Below are 20,103 nucleotides of genomic sequence, written 5' to 3' on the forward strand. Positions count from 1 at the left end.
CTCTGTTTGGATGCTGTTTGGAGTCTGACCAGCTAACAGCCAGCTGGGCACAGCTGAGAGGAGCTGTCCCAAATTATTCTCATCCACTGCCTCACAGACACTTTCCATACTCCCTTGGTAACAAGAAAAATGTTAAACTGTGGGTAGAACAAAATGAGGAGGTGAAGGGAGCAGAAGAGAGATCCACAGTAAAACAGGAAGAGCAAAAAGCTAACTGTGTCAACAAGATTGAACATGTTGGAGCTGTCTTATAGAAAAAAGAAACTAAAAACATCCATGGAGACTAATTTCATACATTTATGCATTATTTCAAGAGCTGAACCTAAAAAGGTTAAAAATTCCCTAAAACTGCAGCAAAAAGAAAAAGATCCAATTCACCTACTTATCAAAAGTACATGCTTTCTCAGTGCCAGAACCAAAACCTGCTCTCTGAAATGTGAAAACTGAGGCACAAAGCCTGGTGCTTCTTTGAGGTATTTAAACTCAAGCAACCTGCCTGAGGACATATGAATTTCAGACACTGCATTTCAAGGCACCGAAACTTTAAAATTTAAAATGGTATATATATTTTTCCTCTTATCAAGTTTTTATTGTAGATTTAACTAATTATATATATATAATACCTTTTTGTTAAAAAAAAAGTTTTTCTAAAAATCAACAGGGTAAACCAATGTGTTAACAAGTTTTCTCTTATCACAGCACTAAACCACATAATGATCTATCTCCACAACTCTGCACACCTGCAGTGGAAGTCAAAAAGTAGATTTTTCTTGAGTCCTGTTCCTCAGCAGACCTTTGAGAGTTTAGCATTTACCCTCTCACATACTCTAATACATACTATATCTGATGGAGTCACTTGTTAAAGGTCTAATATGCAAAACCCACAGTACAAAACAATTCATGCATATACAATAGACTGTTAGAGTTAAACCTACCCATGACTGAAATGGTTCAATCTAATTTTGTACATATTTTTGCAAACTGTGTGGCAGAGTGTTGTAGACATTAAGACTGTCACATTTGCTGCAGTTGGACTGGCTACCTTTCTGGCTGGCAGTTCTAACAAGGTCTGTTCAAACCAGAGCCATTGCTGTTTACCCACTACATCACAAGACAAGGTCACAAGTACAACTCTCATTGTTCTACCATCTCTGCCGTAGTTCAGACATCATATCAGCTGCATGTCCCCAAAAGTGTGGAAAAGATTTCATGGGTTTTAAGGACTTTAAGCATGTATCACTCTGAAATGGACTACTTATTGGAATGAATACTTTTTCCTTGATACATTTTTGCTAATATTAAAAAACATTGTTCACTTTCGCTTTTTTGAAGAGCCTACTTCATCTACAAAATGGTAAAATTACATTTTTAATAAGTGAAAACTAATGCTTGGCTGAGGGTGTCTGAGTAATCTGACTAGTAGCTACCTGTAAAGGCTTGTTTGTCAGTTTGAAGTGCAGCACTTGACCTACAAAAACTGTTCACAATGTTTCTACAGTGGTCTAATTTCACTTAGTGGGACTAGGAAGTGGGGCAAACTTTCAGAGGAAAAGTTCCTATTGCTTGTCATGTGTTTGTGTGTGTCTATACCGATGTTGATTGGTCAAAAGTCAACTTTTGTCTGTGTGTATGTTTTTGTATGAGAATATGCATACACACATGTTTGTAGAAGAAAATAAGTTCCACTGCAGAGAACTCTGGGAACTAGAGGGGTCTTTCTAACACAAACACATCGCAGCATGGACCCCACTGACACACTAATGCGGGTGCAGAGGGGTTAAAACAACAGCCGAGTGAATGCCCGGCCCGGACACAAGAAAATAACCCACAAAGCCCCGTTGACTCCGACTCTGAGAGCCCAAAGCACACTTACGACAGCATGAAAAGCAGACACCACGCTCCGGCTCAAATGTCAGAGCCACAGACTATTTCTGACCATGCTTTGGCTGTAGACTTGAGAAAAAATGTCTTTGCCTGTGTGTTTTTATAGATTATGTGTGCTGTTTATAGTTATGTGATGGTGGCTTTGTCATTTCATTCAAATGACAAATAATTCAAATAATTATTTGTCATTCAAATACAAATCACAGAAAGTCAAATGTTCTTGCAAACCCAAATTATACTCAACTAAGTTAAATGAAAGCTAAAAATCACTATCAGTGACTGAAAATGGTGTTCCTATCTCTTCAAAATTCTTCTACTGTTCAACTGTCAAATGCTTGAGAGAAATTGCTTTTATTGATCATGTGATGTTCACTTCTTCAACAATTAAAAAGGAAGTATAAAAATAAATAAATACAGTGAAAATTGTTACAGCAAAGGTAGTTTTTTTTTTATAGTTAAACTTAAAACAAGAGTGCATATAAACACTGTGTGACTTCTTCAAGTTCTTCAGTTTATAATGTACAGTCACTGTGCCCTGTTCATTGCAAATATGTTTCATAATATATAATCATGATAAGTGAATGATATTGCAATGAATATACATACATAAAAAAGAAATTATACAGGTGAGGCTGTACTGGAAATAAGTGTGAATTGTTTACCTTCCTGGGAGTTTTGTATAAAAAGTATTATATAGACTGTATATGAGATTAAATAGCTAATTGAGATTAATTGAATTGAATTAATTGCAAATTTAAATCTTTTTTCGATGTATTATGTTTGACCCCAATCAAGCCGAGCGGATCTGTCCCGTGGCTTGATAGCTACACTAAGGCAGCTTTATCAATATATTCATTCCAGCCAAACACCTGGGGAACAGTGAAGAAAATAACTCATGTGTTACATTTCATTCATACACAATGCAAATTACACTTGTTGGAGGGCCTCAGGAGAAGCAAAACTCACAACTGCAGCATGTTCCTTACATAATGATGGCAGTATATGTGCCTCTGGGGAGGACAGAAATAAAGACTCAAAAGAAGGAAGGAACTGATTAGTTTCCTTAAGTAAAATCATTCCCACTGTAAATGTTAAAATTAGTCTCTCTCAGTATGCTCTGCAAATGACAGGTTTATAGGTACTACCTCTCTGTATACAGGTATATTATGACATCAACAACACCGTAACAATACAACTTATGCTATTTTCAAAGAATAAGGGGTACAGTAACTTAGTCCTTCATTGACAGTATGGAAACACATTTAGGTAATAGTAAACTTGTGAAATGTGGTCTCAAATTATTTCCAATTAATAAATATTATATAGATATTATCATTATACTCTATATTTAATAAAATAAAAAAGATTTAAAAAACATATCTTATTTTGCCAATTTACATGACAGATATCTATGCTCTCATGTTCCTGTTATATAAACTGATATGAAAAAATGGCATTAATTACATTATATTTGACAATTTTCAACATTAGCTGATGTTTTTATCCAGACCAGCCAAGAAAATGTAAGTCTGCTGTCTTGTAAAAGGACATTGTGACAGGGCACAGCCAAGTCACAGGGATAAAACTGTTAATTTTCTTAGTAATTTGGCCACTTGACTGGTGTGAACCTCATCACACATTCATTGGGATGACTTTGATCCCGTGAGCATTGATGTAAGTGAGGAGGACCTTCGCCCTTCTCTCAATGACATCGATCAGCTTGTCAATGCCCTGCCGGCTGCCCTGGCTCTCCCAGTACGTCTGGTCCAAGAATAGAGACTGGAGGAGCTTCTCTCTCAGCCTCCTGCTCTTCAGCACCGACACTGCCTGCTCCGGAAGCCTGGAAAGACAGAAGGAAAGTCAGAGAGAGGTAGAGACATATTGAAGGTTTAGCCTCAGACATCTCTCAGAGACACTGCTGCTCTTGGCTGGGAGCAGAAATAATAAGAATGGATCTAAATGGGTGAAACCTTTTTTTCCTAAATAAAGGCGTTAAAAAACAGAAAAGTCAAACTTGCCTAAAATAATCTCAGCTCATAGTGTTGCATTCAGATTTTACTTTGCATGCCTTTTCACAGCTGTAACAGCTGTAGTGAAAGAACAACAAGGGAAGATGCCAAATACTCAGTTAGAAATATCCCTATAACCTCAAACTACAGTAAACATGTTTTCCTGCTTCCCGCTGCCCTCTGTATGTGTTTAGGCTATGCAGAACTAAACACACTTCCAATGAGAGTTCAAGACAGGCGTTGGCCTTTGAAGGTGTTAATTTGTGGTTACAAATACAGTAAATGCAAATAACATATCTTTATTTCATATGGTGACTACAACTTGCCATTCAGGTGCTAACCTAAAATCAGACAACTATAGTTCTTTCCTTGATCAATCAGCTTTGCCTCTGAGAATGTTTATATAGCTTGACTAAAACTTCAATTTGAGAAAAATGAAGAGGTGTTGATCTAGCAAAAGAAAGAAATGTTGTATATGCTCCCCAAGGATGAATTCTAATGAATGATCACTGATGATCTCTTGACACTTGTCTAGTGCCACCAGCAGGTCAAAATTTTCAGTTAACCAGTGAAATAGCTCAACATCTACTGAATGGATTGAAACTAAACTTTGCACACACATTCAAGGACCCCAGATGATGAATCCTAATGACTTTGGTCTTCCCGTCAGGATGAATTGTAATAACTTGATGGATTGCAATAACTGATGATCCCTTAAATTTTCATCTAGTGTTATCATCAGGTCCAAATTGCAATTTTTCCAATGCTTTGACAAAACTGATGACAATCCCATCAGCCTCAGCTGTGGTGCTAGTTTGCAAATGTTAGCATGCTCACACACCTGAACTATGATAGTGACCATGGTAAACATTACCTGCTAAAATTCAGCATCTTAGCATTGCCATTGTGAGCACATTAGCATATTGATGTTAGCATTTAGCTCAGAACCAAGCAGTCTCACAAAGCTGCTGGAGTAGCTGTACATACTGTTCAGTTTTGCATGCTGGAAATTCTGACCATGATATAAAAGAGCAAAAGATCTCTGAAAAACACCTGCTTAAAAAAACAACCCAAACAATCAGTCCATCAGTCATTTGTGCCAAAACCAAATGTAACCAATCTTTGCTGTGGATGGTTTTATTTCTTAAAAAAGATAAGTGTAAAAGTTAAATTTCCATTGAAACCTGTCAGCTGTTGGGTGAGGTACGTGAATTAACCAGACTAACCAGGACATTGTTTCTGGGAAGACACACTGCAGTTGTCAGTCTTAATGCACAACAAACATAATCTGTTCATAGAGCAATACAAGAAAACAAGTATTTCTCACATTATAGAAAACTACATCTTCATCACTATTTTGATCCAAACTCACTCCTTTATTCCTTCCAGGAGCCGAAAGTCCAGATTGTCCTCATTGCGGTCGAAGTAACCCTTGTTGTTGGTGAAGACCAGGTGCCTAGGGTTGTGATTCCTGTGGATGATGTTTGCCAGTTGTATGTGGTCCTGTTTACCACATTCAGTATGGTGGCCCAGTCCAACACACTCATCCTCCTGCCGGGGCCTGAACCCACAACAGCTCTGATCCAGACGGTTGTGAATCTGAAAAAGAGGGCTCATATTTCTTAAGAGAATAGTTGAAGTATTAAAAATATAGTACAATCACAGTTGGGACTGACATTTATGGATTTTCAGGTTGGTATTTTTTTATGTGTTTGACCCTGGCAAGCACAGCAGGGTTTTTTTTGCCCTGAATATATTTATCTTGCCAGTGACTGGCTCCCAGTTAATTACCCCATTGACTACATAATTGTTTTATTACAAGCTAAAGTAATTGACATGGTTTGGCAAAGAAAACACTAAATAAATCCAGCAGGTGCCTCTTTGGCTCAAGTGCTTCTGGTTTATTTGATTAGATATCGACATAAATTAGAGCCCCGGATGGCTGAGTGACATGATTGCACAGGGGACTTTCTTAAGCCAATCAGACAACACCTCCTCTTGCATGAATCCTGTTTCCTCAAGGACTGGCAACCCATAACCCCAACTACACCTCTAACCCATCCATTTCTCTCAATGTGCTAAACCTTTTGATTTGCAGAGCATTTAGATGGTGTAAAACCAAGGATGCAGCATCTGTATGTATTATGTATGTAATGTCTCTTATAGTTTTCAGCTTTCACCACCTGTTTGTGAAGCCTGAGGATGGGGGCGACTCAGGATGAGCATCCACCAAGGCATGAATTATGATAAAAATGAATTGCCTCCAGGATACCTGTCCATCAAGCCAACAAACTTCAAAATAAAGATCATCTTTAACACTTACTATTTTCTTAAGGGAACAGAAACTCTTAGAATCACCACCAAGGGACTTATTATGAGCTATTGAGACTGTAGCTATTGAGAAAATATTGATTTAATATTTCTAGAAAGAGATGTTGGAGGTTTTCTCAGTCATGTCTATGAAGTAAGAGTTTCTTTAGAGCCTTGTCTGTGGCTGTTAGACAAACCACAGGACACTGGCTTCTGCATTCAACTCGGCTTGTTTTCACTTGGGCAGTTAACAGCCTGTGAAAGTCAGTTCAGGGCAAGACAGTGTCTCTCTGATATGACGTGAAACATTATGTTACTGCTTGATTATAGTCAGTTCATTTGTGCCTAAAAGTCTCACTCTATATGTTCCTTCATGATCAAGGGATGACTTGATGAATTCTCCGGAGATGTGTTCTCAATGCTAAAATTTGATCTGGAGATCCAAGCCTCCCACACAGGAAATAAGACATCTATTCAGCCAAGGGACAATTCCTCTGAGAATGTTTAGTAAACAGCTGTTGGAGCATATTGCTGATGTCGGACAAAGGGATGTTTGCAAAATGTCATCTATGAAGCATTTTTGGAATTCAGAGAAGGCTGGGGAGGGTCTAACAGCACAAAAGCAATCTGAAGAACAGTGAAACATTCAGAGAAATGTGGCATTTAGCAAATCTGGTGGTCTAAATCATCATTTTTCAAATAGAGTTTTGTTACCTGTAACAAGAAATCAAACAGAGCTAGTTTGCTCCACTCATAGTGATGGATTGTGGAGCAGCCGGATTCTGGTTTTGGGATGCTGTTTTTATGCCAACACCTTTGTCTCAGGGAGCTCTGGTACTCCCCCCATGTTAACCTCACGGTGGACAAGCCTGCTGCCAGGCCTTCTGGGTAAAGCGAGGGATCCCATGACACCACTGGACTGGGCTGGCCGTCTAAAGAGGGAGGATAGAAGGACTATACTGTATGATCAGGTTTCAGCAACTGTTGAGTCTCTGTGTGTTTTTAACTTATCACTATCCAGGAAAAGCCTGCTGAGCAATGCAGACACTTTATCAGCTGTGCACTCATTGACATTCATTTGGTTTTAACACATACACATCAGTGAGCTGCCCAGTATAACTGCATCCTTCTACCTTTGGTAATTGAACAGACCCACAAAAGCTGTTTGCGGATGCCTTGCTCAAAGGCACTTTCACTGTATAACTGTAATTGTGGAAGAGTAGAGACTGTTTTTTCCCAGAGAGTCCAGCAAATGTTGACCTACATTTACTGAATGTAGCTACCGCAGCTCAATATCCTTGGTGATGGTTGGGGCTGTTAAATGAAGGATGTTTTCATTTTCAAACAACACACAAAATGTATTGCAACATTTTCTTTGGCACCTAATGTGAGACTCCAAGGCAACAAAAAGCTAAACAAACAAAGGATTTCACTATTCAGGATGCAAATCTGGACTAAAATCCTCTTTGTGGTTGTCAATAGTACATTTATAAATATCTTATACTTTCATTTTACACAACACTCATTTTGAAACTGTTTGATCAAACTACTAACAAACAAACCACAAATAATCACCTGCTCAATCACCTCCTGTATGCCCCCCTAATACCTTTGGAAGAGTTTATTACATACGTGTGCTGTCATTATCACAGTTTCAGCAAAGTGGAAAGTGCAAAATTCAGAACTTTATGTGCAGCAATAACCATCTATTTAACTATCCTGTGGATTTATATTACATTGTATTACATGCTTTTAGGGACTTTAACATATAGAGCAGCTTTTGTACTTCAATCTGATATCAAGACTATTTTTTTCTGTCACTAAGATTAGAAAATGAAAGCCCATTGGGGGTGCTGTCACCCCATGACTCAGGTCAGGTATAAAAAGAATGAGGATTCCCTCAGTCTCATGCCTCTTTTGACTATGACCTGCCTTACTACAGTGCTATTTTAGCTATGGAAACATGTGGACTAATGGACATACAGTATGTCTGGACTGGCTCCTGTCTCAATCTGGTCTCCTAGGAACTAAGTCTGAGTCATGTGGTCTTAACAACAGTCCTGCCGACACTCTTTTATCAAGAACAGTGTGCAGGTGGAGCTCTCTCTCTCTCTCTCTTTCGCTCGCTCTCTCTCTCTGTTCATCACTGGCGTGCAGTTTTACACAGGAATGATTCATCATTCGTTGCAATGAAACACATTTGTATGTCAGATAATAAAACAATTTGTCTTTGTGAGGTTTGACCTACCTTGTAAAAATCTGAACTTTCTGCTGACGGCTGGCAACGTCCTATTTAGCCCCAGCACCCTGTCCAAATGGAAAGCAAACACCTCAGTGGTGTCCACGGGACTGTTAATAACTCCACACTGTCCCTCGCATACATTGTTCCGTTTTGTGTGTTTTTGGGTGGACGGTGAAACGTCTGTCTCACCCTCAAATATCAGAAGTGATTGGGAGTCTCCACGAGAAACTTCTTTGATGCGCAAAACTTTGGCATCCGCAAGAAAGCGCATGGCTTTGACGTCCTGTGCGCTGAACCATGGCGGTGCCCGCTGACTGTAGATTCGGATAGAGCTCACATGAGAGTCTGCCTCTGCATCGACTTGTGCTTTGTGGATAATAACCACAGATTTATAATCTACATCACTGGTTTCTCTCCAAGAAGTCTTGGGTGCAAAGTTCTGCTTAATTAGGCCCGAGTCTCGCTCCAAAATGGCAAATTTGTTCTGCGTAAAAGATGAATTAGGCGATTTATTTCTTTTGACTTTTCTCCTCAGTTTTGGTCTGATTGTACCTCGAATAATTGCTGGTTTCAGACGCTTCGACCTGAGTGTTATGTACACCACGTTGGACCGGGTTGGCACCACAAAACTCGCACCGGTCTGTAAATCCACAGAGTCTGGCAGAACATCACTAATCCCCAAATTATACAATCCGCGGGTGTGTCGGTACTTGTCTCTATCAGTCCTTCTGTCCCGGTGCTGCTGCGAATATCCAATTTGTGAGACCATAAAAAACAAATAAACAACACATACGCTCGCAAATATTAAACTCCTTTTTGAAAGAGGGCCCCTCCAAAAGCTGCTGGTCAATCTTAAAAAAGAGAAGCACAGCCAGTGAAAGCGAGACTTCCCCATTAGAACTTATGTTATTATCATGGTTGAGTGTCTTTTGCGCCAAACTCAAACCAGGAGGAGCGCAAAACTTCCGAAACTCATTTTGGAAGGGAGGATTTGTGGTCATATAGTGCACGGAGACAACTGCGCAGTGGATGGGTGGGAAACCAACCTCCAAACCAACATGAAGCAACTTGAACTTAACAAGTTTTTTTCCCCTTTTTTTCCCTTTCACATAGAGACCGGACCAACGGTAATATGCATAATTACTGAAGGGACCTTATGATTCTGTTCAATTCAGAGCCCATGTCAGCATACATTATAAACACCTCATTTGATTGAATCTCACAAAGCAAGGGATTTCCGTGTAAACACAGCTTGAAAAAAATAAAATAAAAAAAGCTATAAAGTTCTAAATAAAGAGAAACAAAAGCAGTCCAATACCATGTTTGGATGGTCTATCTATCAGCACAATTTAAAGATGAAAATGTCAATGAGTGCTAACATTTTATAAGAATTATTGGACAAATTAATATATATAAGAATGTTTTAGACTTCATGGGAATATTATTTGATCAAATTTAAACCCAGTCTAGGAAGTAAGATTAGATTAGATCCATTATACATCCATGCGTTTGAAGCGACATCTGCTGGTCTATTTCCTTAATTCTTAATTGGCTGAGTGGAGATCCAACAGCATATAATAGAGGCGTGAAGCAGGTAGAAATGAAGGGTATAGGAAACACTTAAGGGCAGGAAACAAATATTTGCTCCTGTGGGAGGAAAGAGAGAGCAGCAGCAGCAGCAGCACATTTACAGGATTTCCTGACCTGAATAAAAACAGGCTTAAATATAGATCTATTGTGTTGGTGTGAGAGTCTACTGAAGTCCAGAAAGGTTCTGTCCTTTTTAGCAGATGCCAGGCGAATGAGTCATCAACAACCATATTGAAGCTATTTATTTATTTGCTATTTTACCCTAAGGCTATGAGCGTAAAACTACCACCTGTAGTATGATTAAGTTGTATATGAAGACTTGACCCAGAGAGAATTTGAAATTTGTTAAAAAAAAAAAAAAAAAAAAAAGATTTTCTCAACTTTTTGCTAGCCTATTTGACTGCGCAACACACACATATACACAAATAAAAAAATAATAAACTAACCCAATTGTGATTTAATTTAGGTCAGGATAAAAAAAATCAATTCAGACAACAGACTTAGTGAAAGCCTTCGTGATATTCTCTTTGATATTATTTCCGTTTCCATTTTTATGTATCCATTGCTGCAGCCGTTCTGTGTGAGATTGATTGAGTAGATAATTGGCAGCACCTGGCTGACTTCCACGCCTCACCCCTGCGGACTCACACGGCCTCCAGCGGTTTTTAACATTGTGGAGCGGCTACACCCAAGAAAAAAGACATCTAGTTTAACATGCTTCAAGTAAAATGTCCACATTTGCTTTTATTTGTTATCACGTTATTCATAGTGAGTTGCTATAGCACTGAACACGCCGCTGAACGAGGTACGTAAACTCTAATTAGTTTGTGATGAATGTGAGATTGCAGACTGGTGGGTTGTCTGAAACTGACAACCTTGGATGTCAATGTTCCTGACGTAGACACGACTGTTACCTTTTTTAATTAATTAGTGTGTGTCATTTTTTATGCATTTTCTTTTCCAGACGGTCAAGGTAACGAGAACGCTGCAACTAGCAAACTGGAAACATCTGATTTCAACTTAAACTCCACCAATATGACTCATTTCGCCTATGGGATTGCTGCAAATGTGGTTGCTGTGCTGTTGTATGGAAGCAATTTCGTTCCTGTCAAAAGGATAGAAACAGGAGATGGTAAACATCAACAGTTTCTTTAATTTGCAAGTGTTTAACATCAAATATGTCCATAAGCTTAACGAGTATTTTAAGTTATTTCAACTTAAATAATTAAAACTTTGTAAACTTACATTAGACTTTGCCCATGTTCTGTTCACAGGAATGTTTTTCCAGTGGATAAACTGTGCAGCCATATGGATGGTATCTATGGTTGGAGACTTGATGCTACAGTCGCCCAAATTCTACCCTTTTGCAATGCTTGGAGGTGTGATCTGGGCTACAGGTATTGTCCCATGAAGGCAAAACTTTATCAGGTTGTGCACAGGTTGGTCTCACTGGATTGGGTTCCCTTCAAGTATCCAGGTGGATGTTGGGATGGAGCAGATGCTCTTAAACATCCAGCTTGAGTCCATCTGCTGTAGGGTAACTTAAAAGTACTGTAGATCTTAAAACGATGATGTTGGTAGACACACCAACAGCTGTCCTGATTTCATATGTATTAAAGTGCATTTTATATTCTACTGTTGACAGTGGAGTATTTTGGCTCAAAAACTGTGATTTACCTTTTTTTTTTTCTTCTTTTTTTAAAAGACAGAAATGATACAAGGTGTGTCAAAGTCACTCAAATTTACTTTAGTCAAAACATGGTCAGAAGTAGTATGGAATGGCGACATTCCTACCACCCAGAGTTTTCAAACTTATTTTTGGAACAAAACACAAATCTTTAGGTTTAGAGTTGATTGAGCGCTGAGGAAAAAATAGTGCTCCCCAGTCCCACCACTCCCTAGAGCCCTCACTGGCTTCCCACCAGCAAACCTTCTACTGTAAAATGGATAAGACATGAAAACATCTGTGTTGCTATTTACTCTTCCCATATTGTCTGCAGGGAATATAACAGTTGTTCCAATTGTGAAAGCAATCGGCCTTGGCCTTGGGTTTTTAATTTGGGGATCCTCTAGCTTGTTGATGGGCTGGGCCTCTTCAAGGTGAGTCAAATGAATGTAGTCTCTTCAGTCTGCCAGACTGGAGACTGCATTTTATTTCTCTTTTACCTTTTTGGATGAAGCTAACTGATATTTTGAATGTGGGGTTCAGGGATATGAAAGAATATGAAGGCAAAAATGATGTTGTAAATGCAAATGTGATGACTGAACGTGACTCTTTCACAGGTTTGGCTGGTTTGGGATCGCTGCTCAAGATGTTTCTAAGCCAATATTAAATTATTGTGGAGCTGGATTGTGTCTGCTCAGGTGAACTGTAAATTTGCAAGTAACATCTTTTACCTTCTTGGCAGTGCAAGTGTCTAATTGTTGCTACAAAAACAAAATGTGGTCGTAGCTGCTTGCTGCCACGTCATTTTCAAGTTTTTTGTTTGTCTTTTAATGACAGACATGACTTGTGTGTTTGTTCCAGTGGGCTGATCTTTTTCTTTGTGAAAACGGACGTGGAGCTGCATCCCAATTCAGAATCAATCCCATTACTTATAGACAGGGTGAGTACATTGATTGGATGTTGAGTTTATTTTTCTCACCTCCTTTTCAGGAAGTCATTTTTGACATCAAAGTAATTTAGATTCAACAATATTCTCTCAAGGAGAATCTGAAGGACAATCAACTGTTGCCACTTGGTTGTCACTGAGTTGTGATTTGAATTTATTCTGTTTTGTGATGATGTCATTGCTTTGAGAGACAGCATGACTCCATATTAGCATGGCTTTCCTTTTTTTTACAGAGAACAAATTCAGGCAGCTATGGACCAAGTTCCTCAGAGTTCTGGATAGATGTCATCAGACCAAAGACCAGGCGGTTCATGTGAGCTCAGATCATTAGCTGTCAGCTGGCTCTGCACAAATACTGTGCTTACATGTTTAAAGCCAAGACAATTAGAAGAGCTTATGAAACCTTAATTTTGATTAAATTATCAACAGCTATGTTCCTCGAGGATGAAGCAAAGATCAAATTTAAATATTTTAAATTAAGCCTTAGGCTTTCACAAAAGGCCTTAGTTATTTAATTTACAGCTGCCAGCCAGCTTGGTTTTAAATGTAACATGATCCTCTGAGAGATAAGACTGTATTTCAATCATGACTATAAATGACTATAAAACAAGTTTAATGATTGTAACGATTGTAAAATGAGTTCCAGCATCAAAATAATGTATTAAGCAAGCATTCAAACACAATATAGTTTAAATCAAACAGTAATCATTAAGAGCAAAAACAAAATAATGATGCCAACATAATGAGACTTTAAAATTGCAAGTCAGTATAATTACAGTAGTTGTAGGTGATGTATAGTCTACATTACCCACTTTGAAAATGGATTACTAAAATATAAACTGTAAATATTTAAGTTTTATACCCATGCAAACTATTCTCATTCCATCCATTTTCATCAGCTTTGTATGCAATGGCGAAATTAGTTTTATAAATTTAACAATGTGTCAGTGAAGATATAAAATCCATCCATTATGCAGTTTCTCAGTCTCCTTGTGTTTTCAGAGGCTGCCTGCTTGCTTTTGTGTCGGGCCTGATGTACGGGTCCTCCTTTGCACCCATCCTCTACATTAAGAGCCATTCATTGTGTCATGACAGCATGTTCCATGGAGCCAGTATCTATGGTATGCTTTCAATTTTCCAATAACTGCCTTCACTCAAGACCTTTAAGCTACTAATAGACGGTGAAGAAAAGTTGGGGGGTGGGAAGATTAAAATGTCCTCAGGTTTAAGAACCAGGTTTAATATCCTTTCCTAAACTGCTCTGTAAAGTCAGTGGGGTAGCTAAAGGATTTGTTTGACAATTAAATGTATAATTTAATCTCTACCTCCTTTAAAAACAAAGGAATGCAATTGATATTAGTCTCTTTTTTTATTGCAAACCTAAGGGGATAAACACAAATGATTTAAAAGTGTCCCTTCTTGTTTCTATCTCTGCTCAGACCTTGACTATGTTCATGCGCAGTGCTCTGGCATTTTTATTGCGAGCACAGTGTATTTTGCCATCTACTGTGCTGCTATGAATAACAGGCCCAGAGTCTACTCCAGAGCCATCCTACCAGGTATGTTTATCAAAGACAAGCTTGTGGGATTACTGATCAGCTTATCATGTTCAATTTTGTGATAACTGTTAGTAAGGTTTCAGTTTAATTGTAGAAAGTGTACAGCCATTTCACCTTGTGGGCATTGATAGAAGCTCTAGTCGTCAGGACCCCCAGGGGCCCCAAGATAAATCTGAAGGGTCACAAGATGCAAAATCTCCTTTTTGGCTTGTAACTTGAGTCCTTAAAGTCTTGTTTAGTTAAGGGGAAAAATCTGCCAGTGCAGTGATAACATTTCTTTTTTTTTTCTTAACTCTAGAGCAGCATATGTCTTTTTCATTTTTCAAGACACAGACACTAATATCTGGAAAAAGCTTAAAACAAGATTTCAGAAACGGATTTAATTTCTCATCGTACTTGGAAATTTTTCCACTTTATGATTTTTGCCAGTGATTTTTTTTTTTTTTTTTTTTTTTTTGGTTCACCTATCCAGGCCTCTAAAAATCTAAGAAGAGCAACTTCTCATAACTCATGTCCACATTGAGGCCATTCTCTGTGATAAGGAGTCACAAGCCAAAAAGTTTGGAACCACTTGTTTTCACCACTCTGTGCCATCAGCGCCCAAACCATGAGCTGCTGCCCCAAAGTCGACATCTGATCTATCACCCTTCGGCTGAGACAGGGAGTCGATACCCTGGGTGACATGGCCAAGACATCCATTTTCCACTAGCTGATCTTATTACTGTGGACCACTGAACTGCCATGTACTGTAGCAGCCAGTTTGACTCTCACTGAGAGAAGAGGAATCAGCTGTTGCTGAGGAAATACAACCACTTCCTGTGCCAAGCTGCATGTGCAAACACATCCGCTCAGGGGGTGGTTGGATGTGCTGTTGGCAAACATTTCCACCCCAGTCCAAGCCCAGCTCACAGTGTGGCTTGTGAGTTTAGAGCTTTCCTTTGGTTTGCAGCTGGCTGAGTGGGCTCTCCAGGGTGGACCTTAATTTCATGGCAGTAAAGGAGGGCTTGACCACCATGTCCACACATTTACTCACTGAAAATTAAAAGGAGCCACTCTTTTTTTTTTTTTTTATTTATAAACCACTTACCAGCTACTGTAGCTGTTTGATTATGAGCCTAGGAAAACTAATAAATGCTTACATTTAATTCTTGGCACTCACTAGTGAATTTTGATTCAAGCATGGATGCACTCTTGTCTCATTTTGCTTCTAGGTCTATTGTCTGGATTGATGTGGGCACTGGCCACATACTGCTGGTTCCTGGCCAATAACTACCTGAGTGCAGTCGTTACCTTTCCTATTGTAACTGCAGTAAGTACATCATGTCCTGACAGCTCTATGGGCTATGTAATGGTAATTAATACATTCAGATGTTTTGTTAAGAACATGATGTATAAACATTGCACAACAGTTTTCCTGTGAAGCTGACTAACTTGTTTGATACTCACTTGTTACTACACATAAATGTTTTTGTTTGCCCCATGTAATATCTAGCCATGCAGATAGTTTCAGTTTCTTCTGCTTTGTAATGGATTGAAATCTTCACATCTTGATATGGTTACAATGGTTAATCTCCAGATCTCTCTCAACTTTTCCTTCAAATTACCGATGCACTAATTGCCCAATTAAAAGCTCACAAGAGTTCAGTTTAAATGTTGTCTACATGTGCCCAAAATGGCATAAATGTATAAATGTTGATACTTAGAAAACAAGGAGCAGAAAATGTGTTTGTCCTGAGTGTGGTGCTGCCAGAATTGGGCACACAGTCATTCCAATTAAAATGGTTTATCACTTTTGAGGGCATAAATGTGCTCAGCAGATTTCATCATAAACTTATTAGACTAGAGTGTCTGTTAACATTTTGTCCTGATGGTGATGCTACAGGACAGCCTGTGCAGTGTCCAAAAGGAAAAGGGTTCATTCCCAGAAAAGCATGACTGTACTCAGTAAATCTGGACATTAGATTTTGAGCATTTTTGTGTACAAGCTGAGTTGTTTTTTTTTTGCCCAAATGGTGTTGTAGGAAAAATGTCAACAGGTCACAAAGTGTTGCGATTCATACCCTCGGGACCACAAAAATCTGGCCATTAGTTTGATATGATCTCATGGAGGAAAGTGTTGGTTAAGGGAAAATTTTGTCCTGCTTGTGACGGCGTCAGCAAAATTAATCAGATATCATTCACAAGCTTGTTGAGAAATACCTTGCTCCTAACTTATTGCTATTTCATCCATTGAACAATATTTCCATTCTGTGGCCCTGGTGTGGAAAGAATATGGCAATCCTTCATCACATATCCTTGAATACTCCTACATTAACCTTTTCCTGTTAAATGTTTTGAAAGACCCTAACAGTAGAGACATTTATTTTTTAGTTTGTCCTGTCCAACATTTTCAGTCATTGCATACACAGGCTGCTAACAGGGCTTTCGATATTTGTCTTGTTGTTCAATGTAACTGCAGTCAAATATATTGAAAAAAGGCCAGTTAAATGTATGATTTGTTAAAATAGGCTTAGGCTTTTGTAAAACTATATAGACACACAATACCCTAGTACTTTTGTTAATTATCAATGAATGAAGTCCATGAATGATGTCAGTCTTGTCTGTCTGTTTGAATTGCCTCAACATCCATCTGCTCTTTTGTTCTTGTCACAATGGATACAACAAGACATAACGAGCCTTGCACACATTGATTCATGTTCAGCTTTTAGACTTGATCCTTCAGTGTACAGTGAGCTTTTATCACTGAAATAATGTGTGTAATTTCAACAAAAACTTTTCAAATACCTTAAACTCTTCAAAGTAGAAATATTGATTAAAAGTGAATTATTTGAATCAATGATCTGTCGTGAAACAGCCCTTTTTTTTTTTCTTTTTTTTTGTCTCCGTAGGGATACGGTCTGGTTGCAGCACTGTGGGGATCCTTGGTATTCAAAGAGATTAGGGTAAGGGAAAAAAAAAACACTGATCATGATCAATAATCTCATTCCTTCAGCCGTATATTAATTCTAACACATGATGTACTTAGAAAGTGTACAGCAACAGTTTACAAAGGAGAACATAACTTTAGACCATTTCTAAATGAAGGTCAACCATCCCAAACATTCATGCGTTTGGGATGGGGAAGCTTTGATCAATGAATTCCACAAAACTGAACATTTTACAAATGAAACATTTTAGTCCAGTTGATGGTAAACACCCGTTTGCCCCCAGGGTTTAGCCAACTGTTTCATCTTCGTCTTGGCCTCCTGTGCCGTGCTGACCGGCTCCTTGTTGACCGCCATCTCAAAGCTCTGAAGAAATTTGCTGATGGATTGATTTATTAGTTTGTTGTTGAAAATATGTTTTGTCACCTTTGCTTTGTTCAGTTGTTGCTAAAATGCTGATACCTGTACTTGTTTAACACGTCGCTCACAATCATTTTAGAATGACTGTTATACTTAGATACTGCACATTTCTATTTACACTAAACAGACACGGTGGTTGTTTGTGTGTCAACACTTGATATTTGTTCGTATTTGTGCAAGATTAAGCTATTAAAAAGAATTTTTGAAAAATGTGTCCACAATTGTCACCCTTATGCTTTTTGAGAAGGGTGAGAAGATGATTTTTTTTTTTTTTTCAGAATGTTTTTTTTCAGACATCCTGCTATCAAAACAAGTAAGACACTTGAACACAACTGTGTACTTGCATGCCAGTCTTCTCCCTGTAGAACTCTGTGTGTGTTTGAACATACAAGCAGTGTGGATGGTTCATAGTTCATCACAAAGTTGGTAGGCAAGGCAAGTTTATTTGTATAGCACATTTCAACAAGGCAATTCAAAGTGCTTCATATAGAACATAAAAGCCATCAAGACAAAATGTTAAAGCAATATAAAAAAACAAAATGCAATAAGACCTAAAACAGGAGAGTAAAAGTTATAGTGCAGTGTGAGATCTTAATCAAAAGCCTCAAATTTGATTTAATCAAAAGTAATGACAACAGAAAAGTCTTCAGCCTTGATTTGAAAGAACTGAAAGTTGCAGCAGACCTGCAGTTTCTGGGAGTTTGTTCCAGATATCTGGAGCATAAAAACTGAACACTGCTTCTCTATGTTTAGTTTTGACTTTGGGAACAGAGAGCAGACCTGTCCCAGATGACCTGAGAGGTCTGGATGGTTCACAACGTAGCAGAAGATCAGAAATGTATTTTGGCCCTAAACCATTCAGTGCTTTATTGACCAACAGCAGTATTTTAAATTCAGCCCTTTAACAGACAGGAAGCCAGTATAAAGACTTCAGAAATGGAGTGATGTGATTCACTTTTTTGGTCTTTGTGAGGGCACAAGCAGCAGTGTTCTGAATCAGCTGCAGCTGTCTGATTGTTTTTTTTAGAGATCAATCAATCAGAACACTTAGAACAATCAGAATCAGAACAATCAGCTGAATCTCTCAACTCCTCTTCTGACTGCTGTTAGAGGGCCACTGATTTCTTGGTCATTTCAGCACTTTGCAAAACTGAGTTTCAGCCTGTTTCTTGACGACAACAGGAACAAATTTCAAACAAGACCTAACGGGTGAGGAATGTTGGTCTTTTCAAATCCACTGTGCTGATTGTATAATCCAGGTTCATTGTTAATTCATTACACCAAAACAAATATCAGATTAATTAATGGAGAAGAAAACCTCTAAGCAACTAATTGTATAATTTGAAATTTTCTGATATTGGTGCTTTCCAGTGGAGGTCTCAATAAAAGACAGTGGTGCACACATTGTTGCTGTTATCCTAGGAAACTAATAAATGCAAAATAAAACTGCTGATAAGCCATTAATGAGTTAAGATGAATTTAGTGTGGTGACTCATAAGCCAACGTTATCATGGATGAAGTAGTGATGCTCTGTTGCAACTAACATGACTTTTCAATCATGACTTGCCAATTTAACCTTTTCAGTTCCCAGTTTTACGTGTCTCCCAATTTAATCATCGCAAATAAAGTCAACATATGCCACAACATATGTATTTAGATATAATGTGGTGCTTCTTAAATTAGGAAAAAAAAAATGTGCATAAAGAAGAGACCTTTAAACAGCTCAAATCTAGACTCCATTTTTTACTTATCTGTTTGGCTTCTTTGTTAATGAAAGGCCAAACTATCAATAATTTGAGAGAATACGTAAAACACTTTCAGCAACTTGGTGATTTAGCTCAGCTTAGCTGTGGTTACTGATAGAATAATGTGCTCTGGGGACTGCTGGAAGGGCCAAGTGGTGTTATTTGTAAAAACACAAATTTTAATCCCAATGCTTCCTTCGTTTTAATGAAAATCTAAAACATGTTTAAAAATGTTCTGCTACTGCAAAAGACCAGAAAATATTTTCTACAGCACCATGTCCCTAGACTCTCCTGGAGCAATTCTGGGGAAGTGCCCTTTGTATGGACTATTATTTTTGGCATTTATGCTTCAGTAAACAGGTCACGGTGAAAATAGACTGACATAATAGAGATGAGAGATGACACAAGTTCCAGACTGGCTAGAAAAGGATTTCATAGAGTAAGCAAACATTTATGGATGAAACATTATGATTTTGTTTGTCTGTTAATTATTTTTCAGTGTATGTACAGTTTAAACATGTGAATTGCACCAAATGGAAATGTTGTGCATGTCTTTTGCATCATTTGGTCACATTTCCATAAGGATCAGGATGGCATATAGTATTCAGTGCTATCTTGAGACTTTGACTTTAAAGTCTTGTGAGATTGAACAAACTTGTCTGCACACATTTGTGCACCTCTCTGTGACAACACTGTAAATCGTTTGTTAGATTTTAATATCCACTTTAGCTGTAGTTCAGCCACAAACTGTTCTCCTTTTTTACATAGCGAATGTTAAACTTGGCTGACAGCTGCATTTGAAACCCTT

General features: G+C 38.3%; 2 protein-coding genes across 2 annotated transcripts; one reads left to right on the forward strand and one right to left on the reverse strand.

The window, feature by feature from the left end:
* Positions 1-2,216: 2,216 nt before the first annotated feature.
* Positions 2,217-10,517, reverse strand: gask1b (golgi associated kinase 1B). The gene is made up of 4 exons (XM_044364271.1): positions 8,452-10,517; positions 6,918-7,135; positions 5,266-5,492; positions 2,217-3,724 (listed from the first exon to the last, which is right to left on the reverse strand). Exons 1-4 carry the CDS (start codon positions 9,338-9,340, stop codon positions 3,517-3,519), a joined length of 1,542 nt encoding a protein of 513 aa, XP_044220206.1. The 5' UTR covers positions 9,341-10,517; the 3' UTR covers positions 2,217-3,516.
* Positions 10,518-10,609: 92 nt separating this feature from the next.
* tmem144b (transmembrane protein 144b) lies at positions 10,610-17,764 on the forward strand. The gene is made up of 12 exons (XM_044364273.1): positions 10,610-10,840; positions 11,000-11,167; positions 11,310-11,432; positions 12,036-12,135; positions 12,319-12,399; positions 12,563-12,641; positions 12,881-12,960; positions 13,650-13,768; positions 14,087-14,206; positions 15,418-15,515; positions 17,095-17,148; positions 17,417-17,764. Exons 1-12 carry the CDS (start codon positions 10,750-10,752, stop codon positions 17,498-17,500), a joined length of 1,197 nt encoding a protein of 398 aa, XP_044220208.1. The 5' UTR covers positions 10,610-10,749; the 3' UTR covers positions 17,501-17,764.
* The last annotated feature ends 2,339 nt before the right edge of the window (positions 17,765-20,103 follow it).

The sequence above is a fragment of the Thunnus albacares genome, chromosome 10 (genome assembly GCF_914725855.1).
Source record: "Thunnus albacares chromosome 10, fThuAlb1.1, whole genome shotgun sequence".
Taxonomy (NCBI): Eukaryota; Metazoa; Chordata; class Actinopteri; order Scombriformes; family Scombridae; genus Thunnus; species Thunnus albacares.